This window comes from Chinchilla lanigera, unplaced genomic scaffold, assembly GCF_000276665.1.
Source record: "Chinchilla lanigera isolate Chin_1 unplaced genomic scaffold, ChiLan1.0 scaffold00095, whole genome shotgun sequence".
In the NCBI taxonomy this organism is placed as follows: domain Eukaryota; kingdom Metazoa; phylum Chordata; class Mammalia; order Rodentia; family Chinchillidae; genus Chinchilla; species Chinchilla lanigera.
This window is the reverse complement of record NW_004955496.1, coordinates 1,219,397-1,231,560: the sequence shown is the minus strand read 5'-3', so window position 1 is coordinate 1,231,560 and position 12,164 is coordinate 1,219,397. Positions and strand designations below refer to the sequence as shown.

At 39.4% G+C, this 12,164-nt stretch overlaps 1 protein-coding gene across 8 annotated transcripts in view; it reads right to left on the bottom strand.

Annotated features, from left to right (window-relative positions):
* Positions 1-12,164, bottom strand: part of Col25a1 (collagen, type XXV, alpha 1) — a 415,634-nt gene that overhangs the window by 23,547 nt on the left and 379,923 nt on the right. For 4 of the 8 annotated variants that reach the window (XM_013505432.1, XM_013505435.1, XM_013505431.1 and 1 more), the window contains 6 exons: positions 11,421-11,465; positions 9,083-9,163; positions 8,162-8,224; positions 7,496-7,546; positions 4,758-4,784; positions 1,577-1,657 (listed from right to left, as the gene is read on the bottom strand). In XM_013505432.1, the coding sequence (XP_013360886.1) occupies positions 1,577-1,657; positions 4,758-4,784; positions 7,496-7,546; positions 8,162-8,224; positions 9,083-9,163; positions 11,421-11,465 (348 nt within the window). The remainder of the gene's footprint in view (positions 1-1,576; positions 1,658-4,757; positions 4,785-7,495; positions 7,547-8,161; positions 8,225-9,082; positions 9,164-11,420; positions 11,466-12,164) is intronic. The other 4 variants (XM_013505434.1, XM_013505436.1, XM_013505437.1 and 1 more) reach the window with 1 other exon arrangement.

The following is a 12,164-nucleotide window of genomic DNA, read 5'->3' as shown; positions in this document are numbered from 1 at the left end:
TGGCTAGATCAAGGAGTATTTAAGAAGACAGTGCACCAGACCTCTAAGGTCTCCTAGAAAGCCTGTAGAACTATTTCCCAATTTTATACTTCAGATGCAGTTAATAAAACAAAAGAAAAAAAATTATCCCAACTACAAACTCTGCCAATGATGCTATACCATATCCATTTTGGGTATTTAAAAAAATTCCTTCTGTATAATCCCATTATGATCCACACTGTCACAACAAAATACAACTTCAGTTAGCAATGCTTATAGTAAAAATGTGAATTGCTATTATTTGTTTAATGGTACCATAGACAGAGCTTGGCTAAACATTGCACACATACTATTGATAGCTCAAAATTTGAAATTAGGGGACATATAGAGAAATCACATTAAAAGTTTAAATAAAGTAGGAAATTCAAACTTTCTTTTGGCTTTTGATATACCCATCAGTGGCTACTATTATAACCCTTGCAAATAAATGGGAAAATGGTAATAATCTTATACTGGCATTATATCATATATACCTGAAATTGTGAACTAATGACTCACATAATGTTACAGAGCTTTTAGGCCTGTGGCCCATTGATCTAAATGACGTGACTTAACCTACATTCTCATAAAGGGCACATCTCATTCACTCAATAAGTGAATACACAGACTCTGTCTATTATGTTCCTGGCTGGTAGAACCCTGGGCTCTCAGATGGAATACTTTAGTACTTTGAGCAAAGTATCTTTGAGAAAAATGAAATAACTAGGCATCATCTTTTTCCTTGCCCATTTTAAATATATGTACCAACTATTTTCTATTACTGATTTTATGTCATAGTTCACTAATGCAAGCTGTAAGGCTCTTTGGATTTTTATCTGCATTCACTGGCTAGGGAGCATATTAAAAGTTGAAACTAAAGCCTCAGATGCAATACTTCTTTTAAAAGTCTTTTAGTTGTTGTGGGAAGAAGGCCGCCATGTAGTACATGAAAGGGAAAGTCCTTTTCTTATTAACAATAAAATCTCAAAGCAAATGAAAATCCTTCTTCCACACTGCCCATGTTGCCACAAGAATTTCACAGTGGGGAATTTCCCAAACAAACAACATACAACATGTAGAACACCATGTGACTGATTAATGTAAGGGACCACAGCACTGAGAGCACGCCACTGACAATGGCTGGTTGCGTACCTGCCGCAACAGAGGGCTACAGGTTTTGGTAGCTGAGGAGAAAAGACGATTGAGGGAGGCTCTACACTGCACTACATTATGAAAGCATTGGGCAGATTTATGAATTAACGGGTGGAACATGTCTTAGAGGACGATGATGGGAGAACTGTCAGCCTGGACGAAGAAGGCTGGCATGTACGCAATTAGAGAATGACAGGACATTTACTACACTGTTACAGGGTCATCCTCTGTCCCCAGGGCAGACATCAAAGAAAACAAAACTGGGCCGAGCTCTGCTCTGACATGGTATGGTTCTGGACTACAGATATCTCCGCAGTAAGATAGCTACTGAGTAAACCAGAGTTGTTACTTAGGGTAGAAAGAAAAATCTCAGTTTGCACTGAAATGGAAAGTTTTCTTTACTTACTGGAAGACCAAGGGGTCCTCTGTCACCCTTTTGACCTGGTTCACCCTTCAATCCTTTAACACCATTTAACCCTGGTTCACCCTAAATGCAAAAGCAAATGCCAATTGTGGTTGCTATTAGGGGTGTTTAAACTGTGAGAGAAGAGAGCCAGTCTCTGAAATCACTGCATATCCCAGTCATTGGTAACAGCAGAGTCAGGCTAGGTCTGTCTTGCATCAGTTCAAGAATTCATGAAAACATTTTTCTTTTGGTACCAGAAATCGAACTCAGGACCTAACACTTGCCAGGCAGGCATTGTGCGACTGAGCTATATCCCCAGCCCTATTGAGAACATTTTAAGTGAATAAACTGACATGGAGAATAGAAAAATATTCTAGGAAGCAAAGCTCCCCACAAAGTGTGTTCCTTTCCATCAAAAGATGCCTGGCTGGGTTCCTGAATTTTTGAGCTCCATCTTAAGGAAATGAGTGTTGTTGTTGTTGTATCTACATTGTTTTGATCAGGCAAGTCAAAGACAATCAGGATGAGGTGCCTCCATCAGAAAAACCCACTCTGCTGGAATGGAGAACTGGAATATGCAGGACAGTGCTATAGACAGATATTTTAAGCCTTTAAGCATTTTGCCCAGGGGAATGCGCTAAAATGTAGCAGCTGATGTTTGAAGTGGTGCCATTCAGCAAGTCCTCCCTCACCGACACTGCCAAGTCAGGGCCCTACGTGGATTAATCAATAGAGTCGACAACAAATCATCTCTCCCCGAGGAGAGTATGAAGATCAAAGGACCCGAGTGTAGTTTTACTTTTACTAACTGCTCATCTCCTTGATACAAGAATCAAGTCAGTATGAATTTAACTCAGGGTGACATTACAAAAGTCAGCTAAGTGATAAATTCTCTTGCCTCACTTCTACAAAAACCTAGAGATACAGTATCTCCCTTTCCCAGTAGAGCATGTTAAAGGCAGAGAAAGTTATGACCCATATACTTTTCAACATTTAAGTATAGATGTTAATTTGTCAAGAAATTTTTTGAGAGATTTGTGAAGATTTCAGACTAGGGGGAGAGGTCATGCTCACACTGGCAGAGCAATTCGTAATGTAGGCCGAGTTTATCCAATCTGCCTGATGTGGTGCTTGTTAACCCCGGAGGATCCAAGCCCTTTCTGGACCACAGTAGCGCAGGAATGGATATCTTCATCACCTCCCAGAGGAATCTTCTCATCAGGACCTTCTGGGGAACCATGTTATCTACATATCTGAACGTTCAAAGGTGACAAAACAATGAGAACCTTGGCATGACTGTTAATTTTCAGGGTTTTTGAAGATAGGGGCTTACAGTGCAGCCACAACAGGAAATCTAAATGTGTGACAGTTGCTAAGTGTGGTCCTGGGAACATCAGAGTCACAGTCAGTGTGATTCTACGGCCTCAGGCACCCAGTGTAAACTTGAGATCAAGGCTTTGTGCTTCTGGCAAGTGATCTTGAGATGATGAACAGGCAAAACAGCACCAATGGGCTGGGAGATTCTTTGGGGGGCAGCCGTACACTGACAGGAGTGGGCATTAGAGGAGGTCAGATTAAAAACAGTCAAATCCACTGCAAGAAAAGCAAATTCTAGTTTCAGATCTGTCATTACACAGCTGAATGATTTGGGGTAAATGAGCTTCCCAGGCTTGTAGTTTATCAAGTATAAAATCAAGGAACTCAAATAGATCATCTAGGAGGTCTTCTCAATTGTACAATTTTCTAAAATCTGTGATTTAAATATGAACAGAAGCATTTTATTTTACGCATCTACAAGATCTTAGACATCTTCTAATTCTACGGCGATGGCACATCAGAATCACTCATGGAATTGAAAACTATCCTGGCGGCTTCATCTTTGGTCATTACCACCAGGCTGATGTTTGGTGGCACCTTCAGATTCAAGAAGCTAAGAGTGGGAAGCATGGATTTAGTTCAAGGTGGGGAAAAAAGCACAGAGAGATTAAATAACTATCAAGATCATAAGCAGAAGTAGTCTCTTCTGACCCCCAGCACAGTCCATGCTTTTAAAACTCTGACTCCAGCCTTAGTAGAAAGAAAGATATTCTAAGAAAGAAGGAGGTACGGACTTCTCTTACCCTTGGGCGTTGCTGGCCTGATGCTGAAAAGGAAATTCAAGCCTTCCTGACTGTGACCGGAACCTACTGCACTCTCTGAGCTGGGTGGGTCACCCCGACCTTATGCCTACTGCCAACAACACTGTCCCTCTCCCTCTTCTAAATGCATCAACTCCAGTGAGGAACCTTCAGGCGTCCATGAACTTTATCTCAAGGAGCCTTAAGGATGAGCTATCTTGAAAATTTCCATTCAGAACAAAGCATCAAGTCACAAGATGACAATAACAACGGCTGTTTACAGAGTGTTTTTCAACAACAGCACCAGAGATTTTGTTAAGTGTTTCATAAATATACTTCTAACAACAACTCTGAGCTAAGTTACTGGTTGTGTAAATGAAGAATCAGAGAGTGTCAGCAATCTGCCCAAGGTGACAAAGCCTGTCAAAAGCAAAGCTGAGATCAGAACACAGGTCCTTATCACCTGCGCTCCCTGGAAGGTAGAGCCTGTATATCAGGGCTCATTTTATTCCCCTAAGATGCCCTCTAAGTTGACACAAAGGTAAAGACCTCCTTGCAGTGCAAGTTGCAGTAATTCTGTCAGGCTGGGCCTTTTCTCCATCATTCACTTTTAGGTCAAAGTGTATGGAATGCAGGTAAATGATGGGATCTTCCCAGTAGAGCACACCTGGGACCAAAACCAAGAGGCTGGCTAGTGCAGCCACTCTGATGCAGTGGTGCTATGCACATGCAAAAGTTTTAGTTTATAACAATAAAATCTACAGCTGAGCCTACCCTGAGAATGTCATCAGTTGACTTCTGAATGGTTACCTGAGTATATTAGAGCCAGTAATTTAGAAAACATACACAGTGACAAAGAAAAAAGCAAAACAAGGAACAATTTGTTTCTAAGGGTAATTACTTAAATTTGTTGTAAGGCATGTTGTACTGTGAGATTTGAACATCTAGATGCTTAAAGGCTTAAAGAGTATCAACATAACTTGACAAATAAAGAAGACAGGACAGACATGCTTCCGACGCCCTTCCCCATGGTTATCACACAGTCAAGGAATTTGCTGGATTACCTTGGGTCCAGGAAGTCCATGGGGTCCCTGCAAATGGAAAACACAGTTTTTAATTAAGAATTAGCTTGCTGTTTCCCAGCAGAAATGAATTTTATATCAAGTAACAAAAGAGATGTAAGCCAAGAATCTTCATGTCGAACCATAGCAAGGGGCAGGCAATTGGGTGTTATTGACTACCTACCAAAGTTCCTTCCAGCTCTTGCCTTGCTCTGCAATAGGAAATTCATTAATAGCAATTCTGTCTGCTAAACACCAATGAGAAGGAGGGAAAAATCTGCCAGGATTACATGGAAGAAAAATTAGGAAAGAAGCTATTTTGAATTGACATTGCTCCTACTTCTCAAATTTTCATTTTTATCTGCTAGAATATTTGAGGTATTCCATGGACTTATATAGAATAGAGATAGGACATAAAAGCCAGAAAATTGCCAAGGAGAAGTCCAACACCTTAAGTACTAGGGAAGAGGAGATCTTTCTGATTAACACCTCTAGTCCCATGGCAACGAATAATATAAAGGAGATGGGAAGAGAGAAGATCACAGCTACATATGGGACCCTATAGCACTGTCTATTTAAGATCAGTGGGGGCTAAGCATTATTTAGGTTACATTCATTTTTACAAAGAGAAATTCTTTAAAGCCCTAACAATTCTTTACTAATGGAAGTCATAATGCATACATGAATCACTATAAAAATGTCTTTCATGAAAATCTAAATATAGACACTAATTATCAAATTAACTGAACTGTACATTTCTTTAAAAGTTGTAAGTGATTTAAATAAATATTTGGGCAGAAAATCACTTAACTAGTGAACACTGAAGTCATACAGTAGAAGGAAAAATTTTGGTTAAGCCGTGCCTAGATATTTATTTACATATGTCTACATTAAGTGGCTGCTATGTTATCAGGTATTCTTAACTCATTTTAATAATGATTTAAAGTTACTTTAAAGTAATTAATTTGATTGTATGAACAGGATGCAGCATTTTCTAATTTAACCTTCTAACAAAGTGGAGGGCGTCTAAAAAAGCCAAAAGTATGACATTTCTAAATTCTTAATGAACTTGGCTTTAAGAAAACAAGAAACACAAATGCCCAATAAATACATGAAGAAATGCTCACTATCACTGGTTATTAAAGAAAGGCAAATTAAAATAAGACTGAGATTCCATCTTAGCCCAAAAAGAATGGCTATTACCGAGAAATGAAATAATAACAAATGCCAGAGAGGCTGTGTGTTCGGGGGAGGAATCCTTCCCCATTGTTGGTGGGAATGTCATTAGTACAACCCCTGTAGAAATCAGTATAGAGATTCCTCCAAAAACTAAAACTGGACACTCCATTTGACTTAGCTATTCCCCTTCTAGCTGTCTTCTCCAAAGAGTTAAAGACATTGTATTATAGTGATCCATGCCTACTCATGCTTATAGCAGTGCTATTCATAATAGCTGAATCCTGGAAGTGGCCTATATGTGCATCCATAGATGAATGGATAAAGAAAATGTGGTATTTATACACAAAGGAGTACTACTCTGATATAAAGAAGGATAAACTTGAATCATTTGTAAGAAAATGGATGCATCTTGAGACCATAATGTTAAGTGAAACAAATCAAACATACAAGCTTCAGGATTGCATGGTTTCTCTTATATGAGAAATCCAAAGTATAGAGAGCCAAGTAAAAGATAATAAGAAGCAGGGAGATAGATGTTTCTCACATGGGAATGGGATCAAGAGATGGAGGGAGGGAGGAGCGGGAGGGACAGGAGATGAGAAGAGGAAGGTGTGCGATGCACAGGTACCAACTCCACACAAGGAATGGAAGCATTATGTACTGCACGCATGGACTAATGGGAAAACAAGGCCAATTGTAGTTGTTTGGGGCTATGAAATAGCAGTGGTGTGGATGACTGTGGCTTGGATAATTTTAACGACACTGTCTTTAGATCATAGGAGGAGGGGAGGGTGAACACTACTTAACCTGTATTTTTGTGTCTTTGATTGCCGAGACCCCTTAGAGATGATTATAGCCTTATAGACTGCCTCTCCTGCCCTGACCTTGCCTCATCAAAGTATCTGAAGCACTCTGCCTTCTACCTGCTAGTCTGGGTGCACCTGTCGTTAGCCCAACACTGAGGATGACACTTGTTTGACGGCTTCCTTCCTTACTGGACCTAAGACCTCTGAGGTCAGAGCTGTCTCCATTGGTCGCTGCTAGACACCTGTGGCCACACTAGGCCTGGTTCAGGAAATCATCACAAGTAACCAACCCACAGAAGGACAAGAGCCTTCAATCTGCCATCTGTGGAAATAGACCTCATCTTTTACCACGCTATTTATTTAGTGCACACTTCATTAAAGGGTCTCAAGCCTCAAAGATGGCTAGAAGTATTCTTTAGTGGTCCTAGTTATTATTTTTTTTTGCTGCTAAGAGACGGAGCAATGAGTGGTTAAACCGATTTGCCGATGTTCATGCTGTGAGGTTGGAGTACAGCTTGCTGGATCTGTCTGTCTTTCCTCAACTCTATCACAAGGCTCTTCTGTCTCCTGCACATGTGTTCAGGAAGTGAACAACGTCAGGTCCGTACATCTCAGAGCACCTCACATTTTCTGTCCATCCCCCGGAGAGCAGTGCAGAGTACATGCTGGCTCTTCATGAGGATGTGTTCATGCTTTGTCTACAGCACACTCATAAATAAACAAGTATGTTCAGTTCAGGAAGGATGGGAAACTTACCATGGGGCCAGGTGGACCGTGGGGACCTGGGGGGCCTGGTGGGCCTATGATCTGTGTATCCAAAAAACAAACATGGATTTGGTTACTTCATTTAGATAAGGCGGGTGAGCCTGGGTCTTGCGCTCAGCTCTGCTAAGGCCATTAACAGCTGCAGAGAAGGAAAGCACTGCAGGAAGCGATGTTTGATTCTCTAGGTTTAGAAATTCCTTTATGAGAACACAATAGCTTAAAAAGATACAGTTGTACAAATGCACAAATAAATCAAATGTACATTAAAAGGAAAAGAAGCAACTCACTACCAAGAAAAGCTATGATGCCACAATCACCATGAAATGCAAATATTTCACTATGTGCAGACAGGGAACTGGAGAAAAGAAAGAATATAAGTTGTATTTTTCACAAAACTCTACCCACAAGTGCTGTGGGGAAACCACTGACTTTTTTCTTCTTGGGATTCAACCATCCTTTGAAAGATTGCCTCTAACTCAGACTGTTGAGACCGGCCATCTCTCTCTAGGCAAGGGTGGTTGGTGTTTCTTCTACAGTTGACAAACAAGCGGTTCCCTGTCTCTGCTCCCGGTGAGCTATCTGGCATAGGTGGATCTAGGGAATCAGAACATTGCTCAGACAGCTCAGAAGCTGTGCACGTCCAGCCTGGGGACTTACGGAAGGACCTTGAGGGCCTGGTAATCCGGAGTCTCCCTTTTCCCCTTTCACACCATTGGCGCCCTATGAAGAACAGGTAGGAAGAGGCAAGTAGGTAAGTCAGTTCCAACATGGAAGGGACAACTGAATGTCCCCTCCAAGCCCACCATTTCTTTGAAGTTTTGTAATATTATGCACAACATATAAAAGGAGGCCTTCTCTCCTTGTGTCTTAGCTTATAATAGCAGTTACTAAAATATCCAGGATTCTGGGTCATATATAAAATAAAATACAAAGTTGATAAAAAAAAAACTAGATTGGACCTGATTAGATAAACTTAGATAGCATTAAATGAATTGGGTTATAAATGTTACATCTTTTATGGTGGAACACATTTCAAATAGCAAAGGTAAATCTTTTAAATTAGTTTTCATAGACATTTATTTATATACTTTCTTTTAAAAAGATGTAGGGCAGGCAAGTTCAATACATTTTAAAAAATAGCTTCTATATTTTCCCTGCAAAGTCTCGGTAAAAAGTATGGGGAAACCATAAGAGCACTGTCTGATAGTGTCACGTACACAAGGACAATACCTTAGAGAGTAACTTATTTTTAATTGTTCGATATTTTTTGACTGACTTTTTTGGTGTATTTTATCTGGATCAGTCACCCCCATATTATGCGTGCTAAATCAAAGTGAACAATTATGTTTATTTTAACATCTTCTAATGAAGACAATTCAGGAAACACGAAGATTTACTTTGTAATGCATTTACCTACATACTTTCGCATTTCCGTTCCCCAGATGCAGTAACTAACCAGTAATACTTCAAATCATTCAAAATAAAAACACTACAGGAATCATTGAGAGTTCAGTTAATGATTCTTTTCTAGTTTTACTTTGTCTTAAAAAGAACATATCCTAAGAAGTATAAACATACCGGCAATCCAGGAAGTCCGATTCCTCCTTTTTCACCTGGTGTACCTTGGTCTCCCGGGTCGCCCTTTGAGCCTTTGAGTCCCTGTAAATGACAAGGTTTGGCTGTAAGAAGCACATGATGCCTGACAGTTACATCCAGGGAAAGAGAATGCAGACTGATTTTGTCAACAGCTAAGTCCAATGCTAAGATGACTCTATTTTCATTTTTAGATAGAGTTGCTTCTTACAAAAACCTGCACTGAATCAATGCTGTTTACCCATGTAAGGGAAGGGATTTAAACTCTGTGAAGCCATTTAAATAAGAAAAACATGAACTTAGGTTTTGACATCATTTCTCCTGATTTCATATATTTTATTGGCAGCTGACTCCATCTTACCAGTCCTGAAAACAATTTGATGGCTCTTAATGTACCAGTACAGTGTACAATTTGAACGAGAACCTAGTGTTATAACAATGTTCTCCCATTTCTGCCCACTTATTCTCCTTTTTCTTAACCACACAAAAATTCCAGCCATCAGTTTTCAATGGCCCAGGCTCCAGACAGGTAAATCGTTTACTGTACACTAGTGCTCCACAATGTTTAAAAACATTGCAACTTTCCCACAGCATTCTTGTTTGGACATCTCTATGAGGTGAGCCAGACTGCTATTTTTATTCTTTTTTTTACAGTGAGGAAATAGATAAATGTGTGTTTGAAGTGTTAACAATTCTGAGTTGCCTAACATGAGTACTGACATTAACTTTTATTACTAATAAGTATTTTTATCCTAGGGATCTCAGTCAGTCTGACCAGCTAGCTCACCCTTGAGAGAAGATGATCATGCCTATTACGGCACAGGGCCTCTAGGCTGCAGGAACCTACTGGTCTCACTTAGGGACGGGAACACATCTCTTCTTGGGAGCTGTTCCTATCTCGAGCACCTAGTTCAAAATCATGCAGTGGGTGAGAGAGAGGGCTGGTGCCCAAAAGGATGGATGAGTCTCCCTGCTTAATCAGATGCTCATGACAGAGACCGGCAACGTGGCCAACCCAAGGAACTAAAGCTTGTATGAAAAAACACAGCTATTGTATATGTAGGGCCACGTAGCATATCACTACTCATGTCAACTTATTTATAATAACAATAGTGGGAGAGGTCACACGGCCAGGGTTTTAAACCCTCAGGTGATCTCTTGTTGATACAGCAAATCACTACCTTTTTATTATACGTTTCTCTAGTGTGGCATATGACTTCAACATACAGCTCTGATATTAACAATAACATTTCTCATAAGCTTAATTTCATCCTGAGGAATGTATGGTCACTGGATCTATCAAGAATCCCTTTGTAGCCAGGCATGGTGGTGCAGGACTATAATCCTAGCACTCTGGGAGGCTGAGGCACAGATAAAAGTTCAAGCCTAGCCTGGGCAACTTAATGAGGTCCTGTCTCAAAATAAAAAGTAAGAAAAGGGCTGGGGTTGTAGCTCAGTGTGAAGGGTTCTGAATTCAATTCCCAGTGACAGAAAAAAAAAGGAACTCCTTTGATTTTTTTTTATAAGATCTGTGATTTTAGCCATTTCTTGTGTAAATAATGGAAGCTCAGAAAACATTAAACACCTTCCAATTAACCCCTTTTTTTTTGATTCTGAATGTTGTCCATATCCTTTTGGGAAGAGTCTTAAAAGGAAGAAGTCGCCCAAAATGTAGCATCTGTCCCATAGCAGCCTAGGGACTGTCTTTGTATAGCCAGAATTTCTAATGTCTGTTAAAAGGGAATATGTGAGAGAGACAATATATAGCCTGCAAAGCCCAAGATATTTATTTTCAGGCTCTATAGAAAAGCATGTGAACCTCTGTTTTAGGAGACTGCTATTGTATTCTATAGAAATCTAAGTGCCCCCCTTGCTTCTGTTTTTCCTCAGAATGCAGGAATTTATGATCTCTACTTGGGAAAGAAAACATTGTCAAAAATACATATAAACAGTAACTTATTTTTCAGTAACTACGGTCGCTGACTTCAATCATGAATCATTTGTACTCACTGACAAAAGTCAGGCTATTCTTCCTAAATTGGTGATGATGTTACAGATCTATTAATAAGGTATGAGGAGTCACTGGTTGAGTGGTGGGGGATGTTGGAACAAACCTTATCACTTATATTTTTACAAATAAAAACTAAAGTCTAATTTAAAACCAATTGCGTTGCCGAGTTCATGTGGCCTCCAGAACAGATGGTAGAAAAGAAGGAGGATATCATATATCAATATCCAGACATAACTTTTTAGCTTCAAACCTAGAATGAAAGTAGCATCAATCATGATATTTTTAATAATGGTACATAGGCTTGAAAATTACCTGCTCTCCATCAACTCCTGGGATTCCTGGAGATCCTGGCTCACCCTGTTAAAATACAAACAATAGCTTGCTTCCATTTATTATTGCCACCATACTATGCTAAAGAAAACATGATGCTAATCAGTTAAAGGCACAATTTGAGTTTTAACAGATGCCCAAGAATACTTCCATAGGACCTATCTTCACTAAGGGAACTGGGATCATCCTCCTTGACGGTTATGTATGATGAGACTTGTAAGTAGCTAAAATTAATTCAGAGCTTTTGTTTTTTTCCTCCATGTGAGAAGCAGGCTAAAAAAATGGTGAAAGAAAACTGATAGAAAGAATTTCATGGCTGATGATATCTTCTAAGAACACCCATTGACTCAAGTTAGTTACTTTTTTCTCCATATGAAATCTGTATGATTTTTCTTATTTTTAGTGAAAAGTAAACTAAGAATGAAATGCAAGGCCTTGGCAATTTATAGCCATATTTTAACTGGCACAGTTTGAATAAATTCATAATAACTGTGAGTGTATAATGTCCAGAAAACAATATCCTCACTGAAGGATATAATAAATCAGATAATATCTTAATCCACAAAAATTACTTTTGATCAATTCAATTTCCTATACTATGCCAGGAATGGAAATAAAATTTATTGTGTCCATTATGATTTATTGAACTTTGACAAACTGCAAACATCTAAGCTTTCTTAAACTAAGATGTTTCATTGAACACAAATTTAAACAATACACTGGAGA